General features: G+C 51.7%; 2 protein-coding genes across 5 annotated transcripts in view; one reads left to right on the forward strand and one right to left on the reverse strand.

Moving 5' to 3' along the window:
• On the reverse strand, positions 1 to 18,729 carry NPHS1 (NPHS1 adhesion molecule, nephrin). 4 transcript variants are annotated; one of them, XM_029210066.1, is made up of 30 exons: positions 18,617 to 18,729; positions 17,788 to 18,412; positions 17,465 to 17,680; positions 17,266 to 17,388; positions 16,931 to 17,059; positions 16,202 to 16,283; positions 15,713 to 15,816; positions 15,402 to 15,529; positions 15,143 to 15,314; positions 14,798 to 14,955; positions 14,387 to 14,531; positions 14,160 to 14,284; positions 12,780 to 12,966; positions 12,425 to 12,554; positions 12,103 to 12,275; positions 11,546 to 11,686; positions 11,315 to 11,455; positions 10,696 to 10,817; positions 9,538 to 9,709; positions 9,286 to 9,442; positions 9,039 to 9,190; positions 7,554 to 7,665; positions 7,289 to 7,470; positions 5,617 to 5,673; positions 3,801 to 3,920; positions 3,636 to 3,660; positions 3,453 to 3,528; positions 3,203 to 3,296; positions 3,003 to 3,118; positions 1 to 973 (listed from the first exon to the last, which is right to left on the reverse strand). In XM_029210066.1, the coding sequence occupies exons 2-30, from the start codon at positions 17,924 to 17,926 to the stop codon at positions 842 to 844; spliced, it is 3,810 nt and encodes a 1,269-aa protein (XP_029065899.1). In that variant the 5' UTR covers positions 17,927 to 18,412; positions 18,617 to 18,729; the 3' UTR covers positions 1 to 841. The 4 variants fall into 4 exon arrangements, with proteins under 4 accessions (XP_029065899.1, XP_029065915.1, XP_029065924.1 ...); XM_029210074.1 differs by lacking the exons at positions 1 to 973; positions 3,003 to 3,118 and having other exon boundaries at positions 3,226 to 3,359; XM_029210082.1 differs by lacking the exons at positions 15,713 to 15,816; positions 17,465 to 17,680; positions 17,788 to 18,412; positions 18,617 to 18,729 and having other exon boundaries at positions 15,402 to 15,520; positions 17,266 to 17,384.
• The window catches only part of KIRREL2 (kirre like nephrin family adhesion molecule 2), a 10,906-nt gene continuing 6,648 nt past the window's right edge, over positions 18,287 to 22,544 (forward strand). The window contains exons 1-4 of the mRNA XM_029235884.1: positions 18,287 to 18,431; positions 20,532 to 20,709; positions 21,553 to 21,605; positions 21,825 to 21,974. Coding sequence (XP_029091717.1) covers positions 18,287 to 18,431; positions 20,532 to 20,709; positions 21,553 to 21,605; positions 21,825 to 21,974 — 526 coding nt within the window. The remainder of the gene's footprint in view (positions 18,432 to 20,531; positions 20,710 to 21,552; positions 21,606 to 21,824; positions 21,975 to 22,544) is intronic.

The following is a 22,544-nucleotide window of genomic DNA, read 5'->3' on the forward strand; positions in this document are numbered from 1 at the left end:
TTGAACCCATGTCTCCTGCATTGGGGGGCGGATTCTCAACCACTGCACCACCAGGGAAGCCCCTATGGTGCCTGTTTTTAAAGTCACTTTTGTTGAGGTGTAATTTATGTACCATAAAATGCAACGATCTTAAGTGTAGAGTTCAGTGAGTTTTGACAAATCTATACATTCATATAACTACCACCACAATCATCATAAAGAACATTTCTATCACCCCCTCAAAAATTTCCTCATACTCTTTTTTCATCAGTTCCTTCCCATGGCCCCAGGCAACCACTAATCTGGCTCTGTCACTGTAGATTAGCTTTGCCTGTTCTAGAATTTCTATAAGCGAAATCACATAGCATGTATAATTTTGTGTCCAGCTTGTTTCAATAAAGGCTGTTTATTTTCTATAGAGTCTATTTATGTTTACATGTGTGTCATAGTTTATACATTGTGTTGTAGATAACTATGGAAAAGCATAAACCAAGCTATTTCAGATGCAGTTGAACTCAAAATGAACTGAGTTTTTAACATGTCTTTTCCCACTTCTGAAATGTTTACTTTAAAAAGCATGAAGACCCTCAGACTACCTTTTCATTATTGAGATGTCTTTTACAATTCATGTGTCCCTAGGAGAACTCTAAATCCAACCCCAGGAGGAGGCTTGTTTATACTTTGACACCAGCTTGAACCATCTTCTGTCACTTACACACACCCCTCCACTTCCCTTTCTGAAAAAGTCCAGTCCCTTTGTGTCCAATGGAGATCACTTAACAAGCTCAGCCTAGGCTGGAATAAAAAGGACAATTGGGATATTATGTCTTGCAGGTGTAGGAAAAGGGTGTTGAGAAGCCTCTCACACCAGCTGTCCCCTCAGCTCAAAGGGTAGAGCATCAGGTTCCATAGGGTCCAAATCTCCTGCCACCTGATCATAGATTCCTCTTGCATCTTCATACCTGTCTTCAGGCCAGTAGAGGTCACAGGAGCCCTGACAAGCAAAGGTGGAGTTAGAACCATAGAGAGATGCTCTGTGTGTCATCATTGCAGCTCTGGGGGATACAACCTCCTGCTCTACTTCATAGAAAAAAATGTTTTAGCTTCTAATTATTGGGGAAATTCCAACATAAACAAAGAGGAGAGTGATTATTATGTACCCCCGTGAGCCCATCACTTAGTTTCAACAGTATCAACCTTTGGTCAATCTTTATTTATCTATATCTCTATCTTCTCATTCCCCACCCCACCCCCAACTGGATTATTTTTAAGCAAGTCCAAGATATCTTGTGATTTACTGTCAAAAAAGTAATTTAAATGTCAGACATGTGAAACTTTTAGTTAGCCCACGATATCAGATATGGGAATTGTGGAATGTGAGTCTTGATTCTGTCAGTCTTATGAAGGTCCAAAACATTCCCTCATCAAAATAGAAGAGATAAAAGACCATGTAGGGTGGTCGCTACTGGGGTTGTGCTTTCCCTAGATTTGGGAGAAAATGGTTCTTTTTGATCAGCAAACTTTAGAGCAGACTTGCCCACGGGCCAGATATGGCCCACTGTATTTTTTTATTGCCTAAGAATAGTTTTACATTTTTTAGTTGCTGGGAAAATATCAGAAAAGAATGATACTTGTGACATGTGAAAATTACATTAATTTCAAATTTCAGTGCCCCAAAATGAAGTTTTATTGGAACTTAGCCACAATTGTTTGTTTATCTATTGTCTATTGCTGTTTTTATGGCAGAGTGAGTAGTTTCTAGAAAGACACTATATCCTGCAAAGCCCCAAATATTTACTAACTGCCCCTTTTCAGAAAGTGTGCAGACTGCATCTGTGCTTTAGAGGGCTCGTGTGGTTCAGCACCATGGACAGCATTGTGCACTTTATTTCCACCTTTGTGGGGAGAACAGTTCCCCACCTGGACAAAGTTACAGAGGGAAATCTTTGGCCCACTGTAGCCAGAGCATTCGTCAAGGCCACACAGAAAGTAGGGGTTCTGCCCCACCTCCCTTACTGTGAGGCAGTAGGTGGGGCTTAGTTTGTGGCCAAGGTCCCTGTCGGCTGCTTTTGCCTGCCCAGCCACAATCTTCATTTCCCTCTGGGCTCTCCATCCCTCTCCCACGCTCAGCCCAGTGGATTGAATGGGGCTGGCCCCTACTCCCTGATGCCATGGGTGGGCACTGATTCAGACCTGTCCGATTAGCATATTCTACTCCCCACTTCAGTGGTTCAGCAATGAGTATGAGCAAAACTAAGCCAATAAGCACCTGCGTTGGGGCTTTGGAGCTACTGAAAAAGAGGCATTCCCTTTATTTGAAGGTTTCTAGAGGCATTCCCTTTATTTGAAGGTTTCCAATCTAATAGGATACGAACCTGAATTTGTTAGGGACATCTTTAGAGAGGAAATTCTGGGTGGGCCTGAAGACATTTCTATCCCTTGACTTTTCCATTGAGTAGGCCAAAAAATTATTTCTCTATATCTCTCTGCTTAACCAGTATAGTGGAGATGGCTAATTATCCAACCAAATACATACCTTCCTCCTTCCACAGTAACAGAATTGTAGTAGGGGATATAGCTGCCAAATAGGCTGCATTTCTCGGACTCCTTTGCAGTTAGGTGTGACTATGTCCATATTCTCACCAGTGGAATAAAAGCAGAATGCACCGTTTCTGGGCCTGTACCATGAGTCAGGGTTGTGCCTCTACCATGCTCTCTTTTTCCCTTTCCCACCGGTTGAAACCCCCAGGGAACTGTCCCATCCATGTAAACTTGGTCAACTTACTAGAGGATAGCAGAGGAACACAACAGAAAGAACTTGGGTTCCAGAATAATTGCATGCAGCAGGGCCACTCACCTCTGACTGCTATGTGAGAAAGAAATAGACTGTCTCGTTTAGGCCGCTGGATTATGGCCAAGGCCTCTTTGCTACAGCAGCTGGCTTACCCTAATTAATACAAGCAGTAGGAGGTGGGTTTCTAGCACTGGCCAAGAAATATTTCTGCTGATACAAATCTCCTCACCACTGGTACTTCATCGTAGAGGGGTCCCCAGGCCCCAGACGGGGCATACAGTCTTTCCAGCTCATCATACACGTGCCCAGGAAAAGCCATATTCTCCTCCTTAAGACCTGTGACACCTGGAAGGGAGAGATGATCAGGACACCAGGTCCAGATGTCAGGGTTACTTATGGGGGGGGGGTTCCGCTGTGCTCACCACTCACCGTGGGGATAAGACACCTCCTCCAGCGTGGGGGGAAGCTGGGGGCTGAAGTCCCTCATGGAGTGGTAATATGGCTCTACATCTGTTGTGCTAACCTGTCAATGCCCCCCCCCAATAAAAACAGATAAAGTCTTTTCCATACTTTGACTCCATCATTCCTGGAAAGGGCAATGATTAACGTGAAGCTAACACTGGAATTTTAGTCACTGTCGATTCCCTGTCAGGGGAGTGTCAGGACCACCCCCACTCACCATGGAGCTTCGAGTGTCACGGTCTCCAGTCCACTGGCTCTCCTCGTATTCGTTCCTGACTCGGTCTTCCTCCGACCTTCCAGGATGGAGGCATGGGGGCAGCTGGGTGTTGACCCTCTGACAGCTGTCTCCCTCAAACCTCCTCCCCCAGAGGCTTCCTTACAGAAAAATATACCCACTTACCCTGCCTCTGTCTTCTCTGAGATGCCTGAGGGAAGTAGGGAAAAAAAGGGTCAGAAACATGCTCCTGGAGCCCACTTGGCCCTGGGATACCTTCAATATGCAGCCAACCCAGGGCTCCCATCACCCTTGGGCCTCCGTCCCGGCAGGGGAAAGGTCCCTCCTCACCCTCAGCAAGACGCTTCAGTCTCCGCTGCCAGAGGAATCCCCCGACACAGGAGGCGTTAGAAAGCAGCAGAAGACCCCCAACAGCAAACAGCACAGGCAGCAGGGGCAGCCTTGAGGGTCCTGTGGGGACAATTGGTTTTAGACTTCAATTGGGGTTCTCTGGAAAAGCCTGTCCCTGACCAAGCAAAGTCCTCCCCCTAGGTCAGGAAAGCAGATAGGCAGGGGTTTCCATGTCCACTCCTTTTGCCACCCCAGGGAAGGTGGCTCCTTTCTCAAATCAGGCCATTAGCAGTGGGTCCTACCTTTGCCCAAGCCCCTTGTATGGACTCAAGCAGGAACTTCAGCTCTTTAGCTGGGCATTCAAGGCCTTCTATGATCTGGCCTCTTTCCATGTCCCCACTCTTGTTCACCAACTACGGACCCTCCAGCCACACAAAACTAACAACTGGCTGTTTCCAAAATCACTGAGACAAACCCACACTTCTAAGCTTTCAAATAGTCAAGTGTCTGTCTTTAAATGTCCTTTCATCTCAAGCAAACTTCTCTTCTCCCTTCAAACTCCGTCTCGAATGACTTCCTCTTTGCACAAACTTCCATCCCAGACAATATCAGAATCCCCTGCTATATCCCTGAGGACAGGACTAAGTCCCTCTCAGCAGACATCTGCTTAGCACTCATTTCCCCAACTTCTGCTAACAGGACTCATTTTCCTTTGACGGTGGTTACTCCCTGCTCTCCTCAGTCTGGATGGCTCCGCAGGACTCCGTGGAGGACACGTGGCCTGACCTGGCCAATAAGAGCACCCATCCCTCTTCCCACAGTGATCAGTTCAGAGACTGGCATTTAACCTAAGGTGGATTTTTGCAAGAACATCTAGGACACTCTTCTGCTAGCTGCTAAGAAGTGAAATAAAAGCTGAAGGTGTGGGAGGATTTCTTTGCCTCCTTAAGAGAAGAATCCGAGAAGGAAGTCATCAGAGTTGAAGGCAAAGTTGAGAGAGTGAGAAACTGATCCTTGGTGAAAATTTTGAGCACCTGAATCCAGGCACACTAAGAGGTTTCAATTTCATGAGCCAAGCCATTCTTTTTATTGTCAACGACAGCTGAATTCCTGTCACTTGCAACCTTCTCAGACTCTAAAGGGGATTATTTGCAAAAATGATCATAATTGTCTCCCTATATGCGTACCCTTGAGATTTTCCCTTCCACACTGACTCTGAATTGAGCCATGTCACTTACTTCAGCCAATGAGACAGAATCAGAAGCTTGAAGAGTGCCTGTAAGTTGGAACTTGCCCTCTCCTGCTGCTCTTGGGATTCCAGTGACCACCTCCATGTGAACAAGCCAAGGAGACACATGAGGCCCACTTACCTCCATTGTCCCAACCAAGAGCCAGATTGTCAGATGTGCGAGGAGGGCCCCCCCTAGACCAACCAGTCCCAGCAGAGCTGCTACATGACTATAGCTCAGACCAGAACTGTTCAGCCACTCATAGAATCACAAGAAATAATGTTTGTTGCTATAAGTGTGCATATTTGGAGTGGTTTGTTACGCGGCAAAAGCCAACTGACACAGGCTCTGCACAGGGCATGGAATCAGCTAGTTTTTCGTTTTGCTTTGTTTTTCAGAATTAAACTGAATTAGGAAGAGAGAAAATTGATCACATCCAGGTAAGAGGAAGAGCTAAGGATATGGGTGAGGGCCTACAGGGCAGACCTAAGTCTTAAAAGGCTGTGGCCACAAGGAAGAGGAGGTGGGGTTAGAGACCAGAACGTTTTTTCCGGGAGAGAGAGGGTGTTTGGGGATTGAGGACTTGCCTGCGGGCTGCTCTGTGGGCAGCTGGTAGTCAGGTTCTCCAGAAGGTTGGTCTAGACCTGGGAGGTGAATATAGAGAGTGCAAATTAACACCATTAATCTGAGACAAGCCTTAAATATTTCTCAGCCTCCTATTAAGCTTTGCAACCCATTTTGAGACTCATGGGAACTAATTTATGACTTCTTAGGAATATTTCAAAGAGAACTGGAAACTGCTGATGACAATACTATTAATAGCCATTCTAACGCTAATGCTAATAATAATAATGCTAATAATAAAAATAATAATAATAAATTATTGATGAGAGCTTTATGGTGTGGAAGGTTCTTTTAACCTGAATTGTCAAATTTGGGGATTAATCAAAAAAGATGCTGGGTTCTCAGGATGCCTTAATAGAGGTATAAGTTCTAGAGCAAGGGAGGTAAGTATAGTACTACTTTATGCTTTAGTGCTTAAAGGGAAAACTGGAATGGAGGTGGGGGGAAGGGGAGGGAAGATTGTAGGGATGGGAAAGAGTCCTTACTTCCAGGAGGAAAAAGGCTGCTCTGTCAGGAAGGGAAAGACAGAAAAAGGGAGCTTTCATGGGGCAAAGTAAACAGAAGGTGAGCAGGGGGCATTTCGTTAAATTAGCATCTACATAGCACTTACTTTGTACAGGGCCCTGTTCTAAGAGTTTTAGATATATTTTATTTAATCCTCACAACTGTCTAAGATAGACCTTATTTTCAGAAACTGAGATACAGAGGCTGGAGATATGCCTTATCTTTAGAGCCTGAGGCTCAAAGATTATACTGAGTCTTAAGTGACTTGCCTAAGGTCTCACATCTAGGAAGTTGCAGAGCTGGGACTTGAACCCAGGTTTGTCTGAACCAGGCTCTGTGTGATTAGCCACTACACTGTAGTGTCTACCAGAGTCAAAATGTTCTCAGTCATATAAGAATTTATCCGTGTCATCAAGTTGCTGAATTTATTGACATAAAATTGTTTGTAATACTTCCTAATTTCCTTTAATGTCTGTAGGATCAGTGGTAATGTCCCCCTTTTCATTCCTGATATTGGTTAAGTGGTGTCTTCTCTCTTTTTTGCCTTGATTAGCTTTATAAACATTACTGATCTTTTCAACAAGTCAGCTTTTGGTTTCATTGATTTTTCTTTATTGTCTTTTGATTTTCTAGTTCATCAATTTCTGCTCTTTATTATTTCCTTCCTTCTGTCTACTTTGGATTTGGATTTAATTTGTCTTTGTTTTTCTAGTTTCTTAAGATGGAAACTTAGAGAGACAATTTGAAGTCTTTTTAAAAAAACCTAATATGAGCACTTAATGCTATAAATTTCTTGCTAAGCACTGCTTTAGCTGCACCCTACAATTTTCATGTTTTCATTTTAATTCAATTCAAATTCTCTTATAATTTCCCTTGTGTCATCAATCACATTCCAACAGTAGAGTCTAGTGGCAAATACTAGTCTTTGGAGTTCATCTGCCTGAGTTTAAATCTGAATTGAACTACTTCTCTGTAGTTCCTTCCACCTGTGCAAGCTTTGACAGTTTGTTTAACCTCTCTGGGCCTCAGTTTCTCCATCTGCAAAAAGGGAATAATAGTATTGACTTCACTATACCACCCTATAAGTTCTCTGAGGAATTTTGCAACCTGCCCAAGAATGTCCCTTCCCACCTGGAGTGGTGACTGAGATCTGGGACCCTTTGTCAGCTATTCCACTGTCGCCCAGGGCATTGCTGGCCAGCAACCAGACCCTGTATCGTGTAGAAGGCTGCAGCCCAGTCAGTGTGAAGGTGGTGGCCTGGGGTGGTAGGACATTCATGTAGAGGAACCCTGGAGTCCCCAGAGCCTCATACCTGCATGAAAGGGAGGGCAGTCATTCAGGGAGGTGCCCCAGTCCTATTGGCTACCACCCCTTCCTGCCATGACAGGGACCCACCTGACTTGGAAACTTTGTGGCAAGCCCCCATCAAAGCCAGGCTTCCACTCCAGCCCCACCGAGTATGGGGTCATGCTCACGACCTTCAATCCCAATGGCGGATCAGGGCGGCCTTTGAGGTAAGGGATGGGGGACATAGTCAGAGGATACAGAAGGATTCTGAAAGATTCCTTCCAGATTCCTTAAGCATGATTTTAAATATACAGTCGATTCTCATTATTCATGGTGGTCATGTTCTCTAAAATCACTGTGAACCCTCAGCGAGCAAATACCAAACCACTGCTTCTAGGGGAAATGCAGGCGTAGATTCCCATGAGCCTCTAGTCACATTTTCATCAACCAATTAATACATGATCTTGTGTTATGCATGTTTCTGCTTAAAGACATCTTATTTAATATATCTTGTTGATTCATTAACATTGAACTCACAGCCAGTGGTGCTATAACTCACACCTGAACGAAGCTTATCCAAAACAAGTATTTTCTCCAAATGGCACACCACAGACTTCTTGAGCTTAGGAACACCAGACAGAACTTTAGTGCTGTGCTTGGGGGCCATTTTATTTAGCACAATCACTAACAAAAAGCACGAAGGTGCAAAAATATGAGAGCTGTAAGAAAGCAGAGTGTTGTCTTGCTCCACCGCAGCTGAGAATGTACTCATTGGGTGACTCAAAGTTTTCACCCGCTCTGTACAGTCCCCTGAATGTCTGAGAGAGCAGCATGAGTATTGATTTGAGGGTTATGAATAAATTTTAGCAGGCAAACGTGCAAATACAGGCTCCACAAATAAGGAGGATTGACTGTATAATATATGTTTCTTGTAGTGGATTTTTGTGCCTATCTCATATCCATTGCCCTCATTTCTTCTGGTTACAGAACCCTGAATATCCATTGGAGAACCACTTGCCCACGTTCTCAGGCCACGTGCTTCTGATGGAAGTGGCTCCACTCCTTGTAGGATGGACATGTGACTAGGCCTAGCCAACGGGAGCAACAATCAGATCAGGTTGTCTTCCCCTCACCACCTGATTGGATCAGGGATGGGCTGGGAGCTAAGTGGAACCAATGGATCTTAATTCTAGCACTTTCACACCACTGTTAGGAAGCCTTACTTTACTGTAAAGCTTCTCATAGTGGTTGTTAGATGTCTAACAGACATCTCACAATAAGGCCAACACAGAGAAAAGCGGTCCTGAGAGTTGAGGAGTTCTTGATGACGGCTGAACCTAGATCCAGCAACTCCTGAAAATCTACTTTTCAGTTACTTGGGCCAATAAGAAACCCCCTCCATTTTTTCCTTTGTTGTGGGTTTCCCTAAAAATCCAGTCTCCATTGGGATTTCGGGGCAGGCAAAAACTCCATCCTCATTCCTAAACATTTCTCAGGTTTCAGGAACACTGCCATTCTGAGAGCAACCAGAGACTTGGGGACTGACCTAGGGGAGCACCCTCCCAACACCCTCAGAGCCCCCTCCCACCATACTGATGCTGACGAGTTGAATATCGGTGTGGTCCGAGCCAAGGGGGTTGGTGGCTGTGCACGTGAAGAGGGCATAGTCCTGGGCTGCGGACACGTTGGCAATGGTCAGGAGGCTGCTGTGGACACCACTCTGGTGGTATGTGTGCTCTGTGTACCTGGAGAGGAGGTGTGGCAGGGACTCAGGGAGGGTGACTGGGGCTGGGGGATCAAAGTTAGGGCTGGACTGTTACCTGGCTGGGCCTGGGCTCACCTGGGATCCTGGAGATCCAGAGGGACCCCATTTTTGGTCCAAGTGAAGACGATATTGGGGACACCTCGGGCACGACAGTGGAGGGTGGCAGAACTAGTGCTGTCTCCAGCTGCAGCCACCTTAGTTAGAGGAGAGGGATGCTCCACGTGGGGGGCAACTAGAGGGGTTGGAGGTCAACACGAGGTGTATGGAAGGACATGATATGTGGATTTAGTGGCAGGCGTTGAAGTTAGGGCTTTGGTTGTTACTCACATCTAACAACAAGACGGACCAGCCCTCTGGCTGGAGGTGCCACCCCATTGTCCACAATGCACTGGTAAGCACCAGCCTGGGTCAACTTGGCATGGTGAATCCGAAGACGCCCTGTGGACCCCTTTGATATCTTCTCCATGTCATCCAAGCTCTGGTCCTCCTCCTCTTCTCCCTGGAGGCACAAGACTCAGGAGATGGTCCCCAAATCTGGCCCCAGCTCCATTATCCTCCAAACTGGGTCCCCTCTGTAGCCTCATTCTCCCAGCCACAATCACCCTTTCTAGCAAAGAAAAAATTTCTGCTCTCCTCCACCCATGCACCCATCCATCCATTTATCCAAACATTCATGCATGGATCCATCCATTCATCCATCAATCCATCCAACCACTCACCCAACCATTTATTCAACCATTCATGCTTGGAACCATCTACCCACCCATCCATCCATCCATGTATTTAACCATCCTACACATCAACCTCCCATTCCATCCATTCATCCATTCACCCATTCATTCATCCAACCATCTGTCTTCCTTCTACCTGTCCATTCACCCTTCCATCTCTCAACCCATCCACCCCATCTATTTCCTCATAGACACACACACCAATAAATACATGCATCTGTTCATCAGTGCATCTAGCTACCTATTTATCTATCTGTCCATCTCTCCATTGACTTGTGCACTCACCCATCCATCCATCCATCCATTTACCCATTATCCTTCCACAGACATCTTTTCCACTGATGGTGTATCTATCCATCCATCTACTCTCTAGTCTAATCTACTCATTTCTCTCATTCAATCATCTAACTGCCCATTTATTGATCCATTTATCCAGTCATTCACTTGTTCATTTGTCCATCTGTTCTTCCATCCACTCATTCATCCATCCACCTATTCATCCACCCATATACCTATCCATCCACCCATCTACCTATCCATCCATATATCCACCCACCTGCCCACACACTCACCTGGTTATCTATTTACTCATCCACCCATCCATCTGCCATTCAACAGTTATTTCTTGGAGCATGCCCGGACAAGTACATAGTTATAGAAGGTCATGTAGACGTGACCCCTCCTCCCAAGGAACTCACAGTCAAGAAATCACATCCCCCCAGGCCCCTCCATTTACTAAAGGTTGGATCCTCACCAGCCTCTCCCAGTTGAACATCTCAGGAAGGATGGGATTGGCATCAACAGTGCAGACTATGTCCACAGAGCCCCCAATATTCACTTCAGTGGGGTCTTGGAGAGCTCGGATGATGGGAGCATCTAGGGAAGGGAGGAGCTTGGGGAAGGCACTTGGGCCCAGACAGGCCATGGTGGAAGAGGGCCCCAGGTGGGTGAGGTGTCTTAGAGGTGCCCGAGAAAGTCATGGGTGGGATAAAGTCTGCCTTTAGAGTAAAGTTCTCAAGGTTAATGAGGTTGTCCCCACCCTTTACTATACCACCGTAGTGACAAGAGTAGGTGCGGTGGACTTCCAGAATTGTGTGGCAGTGGGGCTTCCACAGTGGGCTTGGCTTCCTGATGGGAGTAGGTGGGCAGAGATTCTACATAGGGTCTCTCTAGTGGGCAGATTTCCCGAAGTGGACGTGGCTCCATCACAGTGGGGGCTCCCAGAGTGGGAGGCTTCCAGGATGGGTGAAAATCCCTGGGTGGGTGGAGCTTCCACAATGAGGAGACTCCACAGTGGGCAAGATTCCCTGGGTGGGTGTGGTTTCCATGGTGGGCGGGGCTCCCTAGTTGCCTAGGGTGACGAGGGGGCTCACAGTGTACGTCCAGCCTCACGAGAGCTTCGGCGGTGCCCTCTGAGTTCTGGCAGTGCAGCTGGTAGAGGCCATCGTCAGCGCGGGTCACGTTCCATAGTTGCAGAGCTCCACCAGACAGGATACGATGCCGGGGGCCGCCAGCTGGGGGAAGTAAAAGTTGAGGGGCTTACCAGACCCTCCCGTCCCGGAGTCCCGGAGACCCGCGCTCCTCTTCATTCCCCTTCCCTGTACCTGGGCTGAGGCGGTAGCCGCGGAAGGTCCAGTTGAAGGCCTCCGGGGCGGGGTTGGCAGACACGGACACGGGTAGCAGTGCCTCGCCCTGCTCCACCGCGGTCACCATAAGCACCTGCTCACCCAGGAACTCTGGAGGGTCTGCGGAGGAGGCGCCGCTGGGAGTCAAGATTGTTAAGGTTCGGATCCGGGGAGGATTTGAGATCAGGTGCAGGCATGAAATGTTAAAGTCGAGATCATGACTAGATTTTAAGGTTGTGGACAAGGTAGCAATTAAGTTCAGAGCTGAGATGGGGGTTAGGTTCAGGAGAAGCCAGAGTCAGCTTTAAGGATGGAAAGAGGGTTCGGGATGGGGGTGATGGTCAGGGGTAAGGATAGAGGACAAAAGGCAGGATGGGGGTTGGGCAGGATAGGAGCTGGTGCAGGGACGGGTGTGAGGATAAAGGTCAGGAAAGTTTCAAAGTTTAGGATGGAAGTCAAAGACAGTATCAAGATGAAGACCCACGTAGTATAGGGTCAGGAGGGAATCAAGAGGGATGCCACGCCTGCGTACATACACAACACGTTGAGGCGGTAGAACGCGCTCACAGTTTCCCGTAGCTCGGTGCTGTGGGCACGGCAGGTCACGCGGTGGCCGTGGTCGCGGGATGTCATCCTCAGAAGGACGCTCCTAGCGGCAGCGGAGCCTTTGAATGGAGCACTCCGGGGCGTGGCGGCCACACCCTCCAGCCTGTGGACCGGGCAGGGAGTAGGACCAGAGCCAGAGTCTGGGTACTGCGCAGGGTACTGGACAGAACGGCAAGTCGGGCGGGGGCGGGATTCTGACTGTCAAGGAGCGTGGCCAGAACCAGGGAGCGATGGGGCCACTCGCACTCTCACCTCTCCCCCTCCTTGTCCCACGACAAGTTGACCGGAGGGTTGCTGCTAACGCTGACGCACGTCAAGTTTAAGGCATCCCCGGGGCGCAGCGCTGACGCGTTGGCCAGGATCGTCACATTAGTTGGGGGGACTTCGAGAACCGGTGGGAGGAGCGAGGCTCAGAGGTGAGGAGGGGGCCCGGCCTGCTTCCGCCTGGCAGTGACCCAGGCCCCGCCCAGCCCCGAGCGCGCCGGGGCTTTGCGGCATTCACCCCTCCCCCAGCCGCCCCCCATCCCCAAGCCACCAGCCACGGCTCCGGCTCAGTTACCCGCCGCGGCCCAGCCCTCGCCCCCAGCCCGGCCGTGCGCCCCCTCACACTGCACCACAAGCTGCGTGGACGCGCTGAGCTGGCCGGCTTTGCACGTGAACTTGGCCTGGTTGTCCGACGGACCGGTGATCAGTACCAGTTCTCGGGAGAAGGTGCTCCCGGACTTCTCCAGACTTCCCAGCTGCACCCGCCGTGGCTCCTGGGGCGGCCGCGGCTCGGTCACTGTGCGCGAGTCCTGAGGGCCGAGACTGACTGGGGGACGGCGGGTAGCCCTGCCATTCCCCGCGAGACGCCCCACTGGGTTGGCTGCCAGCCCAGATAAAGCTTTTGTGTGATGAGGAAAAGGCGCCCCCTTCCGTGGGCACCAGCTAGGGTAGAGGAATGGGGACTGGAACTGAGCACGTCCTACCGGAATCTCTCCCACCGACTGGGCCCCCGGAGCCCCGAGATTTTGCTGTCTGATTCCGCCTCCAGTCCCACGCCTCACCACCCCCGCCCCCCGCCTCCTCTGCTCTCTGGATGCCCTTGGCCGACCCTCAGCCCCGCTCCTCAAAATTCATTCCAACTATGTTTACCAGACACCCTACGCCAGGAAACTCCCTTGGAATTCCCAAACCTTTCCCAGAATTCCTTCACTTTTGCCTATCCTTAGTTCTTTTTCTTAAACTCCCCACCTTCCTCAAAGATTTCCTTTGATCTTTCCCTTAATTCCATTGGCTGGTCACAAATTTCTAAATCCTTCCCCAATATTCTCTTATTATCCTAATCTTTTACTAGAATCCTTTGTATTGTCCCAATTCGTGGTATTTCTCCAAAATTCCATCCAATTAAATGGAATTCAATTTTGTTCCTATAATGCCTAGTCTTTCCCCCAGAATTTCCACTAGATTCCTAATTTCCCGAAAGTCTCCCAGAATTCTGCCAGAATTTTAAAATTTTAATGGAATTTCATTTTCTTACCCCCAAGTCCCAAGAATTCAATTTAATATTAATGGATTTTTCAAATGTGCTGGAGAATTACTAGTCTTTCCCCCCAAATTTCTAGGCTTTGCCCACCATTGTCTTTGTTTCTGGAATTCTTAGTCGTTCCCTAAAATTCCTGCCATTTCACCTGAATTCCAAGGTTTCACCAGAATTTCCTTTAATTTTAATGAAATCAATTGCCTTATCTCTAGAATTCCCCATCCGGATCCAGAATTCTTTCTTTTATTCTAGAATTCTCACTGTTTTCCCAGAATTTCCTCACTTTTTCTAAGGTCGCATTTAATTCTCATGGCGTTTGTCTTTTCCAATTCCCTGCCGAAACTCAAAATCTCCAGTATTTTTCAAGAAATTCAGGTTTCCCAAGATTTCCCAAGAGGAGGAGAGAAGGGGCTTCATCTTTCCCCCACATTCCCAGCCACCCCACAACCCTTGCTTGGCACCAACCTTGTACCAGGTGAGGGAAGGGTCTGGATTGCCTCCAATGGCCAAACATACCAGCCTCACCCGGGTCCCAGCCCGGAGACGCTGCCCCTCTGGGGGGCCCTCAATCCATAGCTTCTGGGCAGGATCTGTGGGGAGAGCCAGGAAGAGTGAATTTTCTCTCCCAGCTGGGGCCTGAGGGTGGGGGTCTCTAAGGCATGGGGCACCCCCGGGTGATGGTGGAGCCTCACATTTCACATTCAGGGCGAGTGACTTCTTGAAGGTCTCCTTGGTGAAGGCCTCACTAAAGGCCTCACATGTGAGGGTCAGACCATTGTCCTCCCGTCGCGCCAGGAATGTCAGGTTAGACATGGAGATGTAGCCACCATGCAGGCCCTGGCAGGGAGCAAGCTTCAGACTGGGGGAGTAGGGCACCCCCATCCATGGTACCAGTGACTTGGGTCCACCCCAGACCCCAGCAGGGACACATGAATCATCTCCACCCTCTCCTCTGTTAGACCCAGGAGGCCCTGGGCCCCAGTCCATGCTTGCTCCCCAGGCACCAAGGCATCCCAGCCGCCAGACCCCTCCTCTCCCAGATCCAGGAGTTGTGCCCTCAGCTCCCTCCTCCCTCAGACCCAGAAGCCCGGCCCCCGCCTCACATCAATGACCGTCTCCTCTGTGGACAGCAGCTGCCGCCAGCCCAGCCACCATCGCAGTAGGACCCTTGGGCGACTGGACTTGGTGATGCAGGAGAGTGTCACGTTCTTGTTCTCAGACTGGGATGCAGATCCCAGGATGGTAACGGCACTGGGGGGAACTGCAGGGATGACCGACGGAGGAGAGACACTAAGCTGGGCCGCACGGCTCACAGATGAGCCCAGACAGAGAGGAGACCGGGGACAGACGACGAGGTTTTTGGCATCAGACAGGCATGATTTGGGGGCACAGACAGATGGTTCTCCGGGGCACAGACTGACAGATGGGCAGCTGGCCCCAGGACTCACAGGTGACCTGCAGCGTGACCCCGCGTTCCTGGGTCCCTGTAGATACGCTGTTGTAGGCCTCGCAGCTGAGCCTTGCCCCATGGTCTTCCGGCCGCACGATCATCACTAACATACTGCGGGCCACTGCCTGAGTGTGCTCTGTGCCCCAGGCTGTGGACACTGGCTGGCCGTTCTGGAGACAGGGACAGGCCTGGCCAGCTCAGCGCCGGCTCCTGGCCCTCGCCCCTTCCCCCATCTCCAGACCTGCCTCTGCCCTCACCTTCAGCCACTGCAGTGTGGCTAGCGGATTCCCCCCTCGGGCCATGCACAGCAGCTCCAAGTTCTGCCCTGCCCTCGCGTGCCCCTCGTCCAGGCCTGGCCACTCGATGACAGGGGGTCCTGGGGGGACTGGGCAACAGCAGTCACGGGCCTGGGGACCCCATGCATTCTTTCCAGGCCCCACAACCTGCCTCTGAACCCCTATGTTTCCCCCTTGAGAGTCTGAGCCTTCCATAATCCCTGTGCTCCCCGGGCCCCCCAATTCCTGCTCCCCATTCTTAGTGCCAACAGTTGACTCAGTTCCCCACTTACACAGAACATTCATGGTGACTGAAGCCTTGATAGGGGTGTCCAAAGCTGGGCTGGACCCCTCACAGACCAGTAACTGCCCGTTATCCGAGCTCTGGGGTGTCACCCTGGGGTGGGAAGTGGGGGTTCTAAAGTCAGGGTCATCATCTGAAATTTGGGCAGTCAAGGTGAAGAGGTGGGCGTGCCAGCTCCCCACACCTGGCCTAAGTCTCTATGATGATTTCCTTTAGGATTTGGATAGAGTTCCATGGAAGAGATTTCAGGGTCAACAGCGAGAACTGGGGTCCCAGAGGCCCACACCTGGCCAGAACCTTTGTACTTGATCCTCTGGAACTGGGATTCCATGAAGAAATTTTAGAGTGTCAGGGTGAAGAATTGGGTCCCGGATGTTCCTACCTGACCCAAGTTTCCATGCTTGAACCCCTAGGATATGGGGTTTTCATGCAGAAATTTGGGGATCCGTCTGCGGGGAGGGCACCCCAATTTCCATACCTGGCTGTGGCCTCTGTGGTGAAGAGTTTCTCCTGGGATCCCTCATTCACATTAGCAGAGATGTCAGAAATTGTTTGTCCACCTTAGGGTAACAAGAAGGCTGCAGGGGTGCCAGGTTTCCCCCAAGGTAGATCCTGGGAGCATGGCCTGGAATTCCTCAGGGTGGACATACAACCCCTCCCTCCTGGTTCTGGAGGAAAAACACTATATCCATTCCCTCCACACATTCCAGCCTCCCTGAATCCTGGAGTCCTCACTCAGGGCTGAGTCCTGGCCTGGGCCTCACCCCTCCTCTCTTTTTTTTTTTTTTTGGCTACGCCATCTGGCTTGCAGGGACCTTAGTTCCCTAACCAGAGATCAAAGCCATGCCCCCTGCAGTGGAAGTGCGGAGTCCTAACCACTGGACCGCCAGGGAAGTCCCTCTCCCCTCCCCTCCTTGCTGGGCTGTATTACCCACCCCCATCACCTCAGCTTCTCGTTGCTGCACCAGAAGGACACCCGTATCTCTGTCTGGAGCCTCGGCCTCTCCCCTGAGTCCCGGCCTAGCAGTCCTGTGAACTCCTTGGTACCTTTCCTGGATGTCCCCTCCCATCCACTGGGTCCCACAGTGGCCTCAGCATCTCCCCAAGCCTGTTCCTGCATCCCATCTCAGGAGAACCCTGGGCAGGGACACATCCCCTCCCCACTCCAGGGGCTTCCCGCTGCCCCCGTCAGTTCACCCACACTCACTCAGAAGGAAGGTGATGTCAGGTGCTGGCTTTGCATCCCCAGACACACAGCTGACCAAGTACTCCTGCCCAGCTACCCACGTGACCATGCTCCCTGCCTCGGGGGTCAGCTGAAGCACCTTGGGGGGCACTGGTGAGAAAGGGTCTGGGATAAGCCAGAAGCACCCAGAAGGATATGAGGATTTGGGCTTCGTGTCTCATTGCTCAGGAAATGAGTTCTGCACCCTGGGTCTAAGGAAGGGGGTGGTGGGGAACTGGGGGCTTGGACTCCTGGACCCTGGAGCTGGCGAGGGTGGAAGTCCAGACTCATGGGTCCTGGAGGTCTCTCACCCGTACCCAGGATGGAGAGGATCACTCTGGGCGACACGAGCTCAGGACCTGTTTCTGAGCGGCTGACCTGGCACTCATACCCTGCGTCGTCGCTGAGGTCACATGCTTCAATATGCAGGTGGAATTCACCTGCAGGGAGGACCCCAGATCAGGGCCGCGGTCAGCCTCTGCTGGTGGCTCAGAATCTCAGGCTCTTGTCCCTTACCTTTCGTAGGGTCCCCTTGCAGGCGATACCGTGGGAAACTGGGGATCCTAGGATCGGGGCCTAGGAGCAGCCCATCTTTGGCCCATTGGACTGTACTGCCAGGGGCGCTGACCCCACACCACAGCTCAGCGGCAGCCCCCTCCACCACCGTCAAGTTTTCAGGCAGAGCCCAGAAGCCTCGCGGGGCTGAGGCAGGGACTGGCACCTGGGCCAGGCCTGGGGACACAGAGGTATCAGTAGGAGAGGGCAGAGGGTCTGCCTGGAGAATGTGGGTGGAAAATGAGGGCCACCTGGCTCTGGTCACCGGCCAGGATCCCACTCACCTGTCATCAGTAGCCCCAAGAGGAGCAGCGACGTCCTGATGGGGAGCCTCAGAGCCAGCCCAGGTCCTCTGCCTGTGGCTCCCACAGGGACCACTGCCCGCCTCCTGCGTCTGCCTCTGTCTTTCTCTGGGTTTTCCATGTCTCCGTCCCTTACTTTTCTCTTTGTTTCTCTTTTTCTTCTTCTCCTTCTCTGTTTTTCTCTCCTCCCAGGAGTCAGTCTCCCCTCCCCCACACTGTCTTTCTCTCTCTCTCTTCCTGCCCTAAGTCCCCTCTGATCTCCCTCCTGTATTCTCTCTATCGTGCTCTCCTGGTCTAAAGTTCCCTCTCTTTCTCTCTCTCTCTCTCTCTCTCAGTCTCTATCTCTTTCCCCGAAGTCAGTGTCTATTTCTCTTTCTTCTCCTGTGCCACTCCCACCCCTGGTCTCCTCTCACCACTCATAGCCCCTCAGGGAGGACCCACTGCTGAGTCGCGCAGGCCCTGGGAGCCCAGGAGAGCGAGGATGCGGTCAATGGCAGAGCTGCGTCCAGTTCTCAGTCGAATCTCGTCCTCACACTGTTACCTCCCCCAGGCACCCTCCTGCGTCTCCAGCTTCAGGCCTCTGCCCAAGAGGCTCCTTCCGGCACAGCTGGAGCAAGAAATCCCCTGTCAGCACATGCCAGGCACATTCCTCGGTGCCTCCCCAGCCCCCACGACCCCAAGGGCCTGGCTTGGGCCAGGGGTAAAGGAGGAGCAGTTCAGACCCAGGAGGCCCCAGCTCAGTATGGGGAGCTGAGAGCTGGACCCAGCGTGGGGGTAAGACTCTTCGACTCTTCCCACCCTGGTACCTGACCTTCAAGTCCCTTCCTTCTTTGAGTAGACGTCTCCCTCTCAGTGTAGACGTCTCCCTCTCAGTGACGCCAGGGGTCTCTGCTGAGGACTGTGCAACAGTGTGTGAGAGGGGCTGGGAGAGTGCCGATATCTGTGTGCACACATATGTGTGAAGTGCTTGTGAGTGTGTGAGCATGCGTGTGAGCCTGGGGAAAGCGAGAGTGAGCTGTGATCTGTGGAAGTTTGTGCAGTGTGTGTGTGTAAATGTCTAAGGTGTTAAGTGTGCCTGGCAATCTGAGTGGGTAGGAGTGACAGGTAGGGTCCGAGGCCACAAGCACTGAGCCCAGTGTGGGAACACTTTGGCAAGGGCCTTGTGAGTTCTAGTTCACGTAGCTTCCCTCTATCTCTTTCTGTCTCTTCTTGCCTTCTGGGTGTCTGTCTCTCTCCCTCCCTCAAGCCATCTCGATTTATTTTCCTATCTTCCTCCATCGCTTTGAGACTCTCCCTCTCTGACTCAGTGTCTTTCTCCCCCTCTCTCTCTCCATTAGGTGGTTACATGTCAGCCAGCCTTTAACTCTGTCACTGTCTGTGCCTGTATGTTTCTCTGTTTTTCACTTTCTGTCTCTGTTCTCATCTCTATCTCTCCCCCACCCCATACTCTGTCTCTCATGCACACCAGGAGCTCAATAAATATTTGTTCTCAGTCAGCCTTTGACTGTGTATCTTTCTTTCATTTGTTTCTTCATCTCTGAGTCCACCTGATTGTTCACATCTTTGGATTTTATAACCATATGCTGGTTGGCCTGCCCTCCCCACTCCAGTGTGTGCATACACACCCACATGGCATAAGCTTCTTCTGCCCGCTTATCTCCTGCAGGAATTGGAACTGCTCGTTTTCTCTCTCTCTCCCCCACTATGACCCCCATCTGGTCCTCATCCAGAAACAAGATGAGGCATCTGGCCTGAGTCCCCACACCTCCATCCTTGATGCTCCCTCTAATCTTTCTTCTTGCCTCCCATTCCTGACTCCTTGCCCTCCTCCCACATTCCCTCTCCCAATGCCCCCACGCCTCCTGGGGAATGGGCTGGATGCAGAGCTGGAGGTTCTCTCACAGCACCGTCACCAGATGGTGTCCCTCGGGGCCAGGGCATAGAGCTGTCCATTGCTGGGACCTTTAATTAGCACAAACCTTCCACCCTCCACCTTGGATGTTTTCCTTCTCTGGATATTCCTGGGACCTCAGGCTCTCCATCTTTCCATGCTTGTGGCCCCAGAGAGCCAGGAAGGGGAAGTGATGTCAGGTGTCTGGAAAAACAGCCTTACTACCTGACTTCCACCCCAAGACTCAGGAGTCCTGGACCCAAGCTCATCCTGTTTCAAAATCCAGGGGCTGGATCCCCAAAACAAAAGCCAAGAGTTCTAGAAGTCTGGGCCCCCAGGATCTACCCTCTCAGACTCAGGAGTCGAGGCCCCTTCTTCCCAAGGACCTGGGAGTTCAGGCCTCCAATCCTTCCCACCCCCCCCACCCCCCCATGCACACACAGGAGTTAGGGCAGATGTTCACTGTCTGCTGATTTTCAAATCCTTCTGGGCCTGAGTGGGGGTGGGAGAGAGATTGGTGGTTAAATCCACTGACTCTAAGATTTAAGGCCAGATTTTCTGACCCCAGGTCATCCTTTCCCAACTGCACTCTTCTGTAGGCAGGGGACCTAGTTGAGTCCCCAACTCCTCAGAAACTTGGCGTTCAGGCCATTAGCTTCTCAGTCCTCAGAGGTCTGAACCCCTAGTCTTAGAATGCTGGGGATCCATGCCCCTGCTATTTAGGGACACAAGAATCTGAGCTCAGGAACAACGGAGTGTGGAGCCCCAGTCCCTACAGGCTCAAGAACGTCAGACCCAGGGTCCCAGGCCCCCAGTCCCCGCTCTGTCGGCTCAGGGTCCCTCCCACCTGCCCGGCCAGCTGCGCAGCGCACCGCGGGCCGGCAGCGTGGGAACGCCCCAGCTGGGCGGCATGTAGCCGTCAGGACAAGCTGCGTGGTTCCCAGCCTCCCCGCCAGACTCAGCCCGGACACCGCCGCCTCCCAGCCGTCGCCCGGCAACCACGGCCGAGTGGGGCGAGGGGGTGGTCCCGGAACGCAGGGTCCTGGGAAAGGAGGGGCCGGGGGCCTGGATTCCTGGATCTTAGGACGTGCTATGGTTTGCAGCGGTAGCAAGGCAGGCAGAGGGATATTTTGAGAAGGGGTTTTGAGGTGGGGAGAGCTGAACCCCCCTTCTCGGAGGGTCCCAGCTGCCCCCCAGGCAAACACGGCGCCCTCTTCCTGACCCACCAGGCCCAGAGGAGCCCCGGGCCCCGCTTCTCCGGGGCGCGGAAACTAGCGAGTCTCCAGGGGTTCCCATTTATAGCTCCGTTTCCACTCAGCGCGGTCCCTCCAGGACCCGGGCTGAGCAAGTTTCTTCCACTCCCTCCCCTCCCTCCTCCTCACCCCCAGCTACCCCCCAACCCCGGCAGGGTGCAGGTGTCCAACCCAGCCGGTACCCCCTCCTTCAACCCAGGTGTTCCAGCTCCCAGACTGAAAGGGCGCTGGGGTGTCCTCCCGCTGGGGGGACCCGGCCCTGCATGCCCCCATTCATCCGCTTCTGGGCCGCGGGAGTTTCTCAGCGGGAAAAGGGCGGGTCTCCCAGAAGGCGGGCCGGGGCGGGGCGAGGGGGATCAGGCCCTCAGTGTCTCTCCGAGACCGAGCGCGCGGAACTGGCCTGCGTTTCAGAGCCGCGGAGCCTGCGGCGGAGCAGGCTAGAACTCCGGGCCAGAGACAGGGGGTGCTGCTAGCCTGGAGCGAAGAGTTGGGAGCGAAGGGGACTCCAGGCTAGAGTGGTGGGAGGTGTGCTGCCGAGGAAGGAGCTGGCAGGGAAGCCAGTGCAACAGCAAGTCTGCTGGATCTTGGGGGACACACACTCAGGATGCTGGTCCCCGCACTCCTTGTCCTTCTCTTCTGCCTCAGAGGGCGTGCAGGTACCGCGAGGGGCAGGGGCAGATAAATACAAGAGAGGGTTGTTTGCCAGTTGTCGCTTTACTGTGGTAAGTGCAGCTGAGGGTTCAGACTCCTAGATCTGAGGGACCCTGGGCTTCTGGATCTGAGGGCAGAGGGGATTGGGGACTGAACTCCCTCCTGAGTGAGGGAACTCTTGAATGTGCTAAGCTCTGCTCTGCTCCTCCGCCCCATTCTCCTAGGCCTGTCACCCCACTTCCTGCAACAGCCAGAAGACCTGGTAGTACTGCTGGGGGACGAGGCCCGTCTGCCCTGTGCCCTGGGCGCATACTGGGGTCTGGTTCAGTGGACTAAGGATGGACTGGCTCTAGGGGGCGAAAGAGACCTGCCAGGTGAGGCTGTTCTATCTATTCAGGGAGGGGCTGACTCCAGGGTGAGGGTGTTGGGCTTGGGCTATAACTGAAGTTTCTATTTTGACGTTTTCAAGTTTGGGAAATGAATGGGCTCAAGGAAACATTTGGGAGTTCAGAATTTTCAGCTTCTTCTTTAGAGGTGACCCAGGGTTTGGGAATTTTAATTTTTATTGTAAAATATTGCATAAGTGCAGAAAGGCTCATAAAGCATAAATGGAAGATTTGCCAAATAATTCTAAAATAGACAGCCATATAACGACTACCCAGGTCCATTGCCAGCTCCCCAGAAGCCCTCCTTATTCCCTTCCCCTATCATAGCCCACTCCCTCCTCACCCAGGAGGTAGTATCTAATCTGACTTTTATGACAATTGTTTTCTTGCTTTTTTTTTTCCCCTGAATTTGTCACACACACACACACCCCACCCCCCCCCCCCGCAAGTTTGCAGCGACTCTGGATTGGGAGAGGATTAGTGTCTCTCTGGCCCAGCACCCACTTTTGGTAGTGTCTTTCTGGTGTGGGATGTCTGGGGTTGGAGGCCTGGGGCCAA

Source organism: Monodon monoceros, unplaced genomic scaffold (assembly GCF_005190385.1).
Source record: "Monodon monoceros isolate NGI ecotype Baffin Bay Population unplaced genomic scaffold, NGI_Narwhal_1 Super_Scaffold_10, whole genome shotgun sequence".
Classification (NCBI taxonomy): Eukaryota; Metazoa; Chordata; class Mammalia; order Artiodactyla; family Monodontidae; genus Monodon; species Monodon monoceros.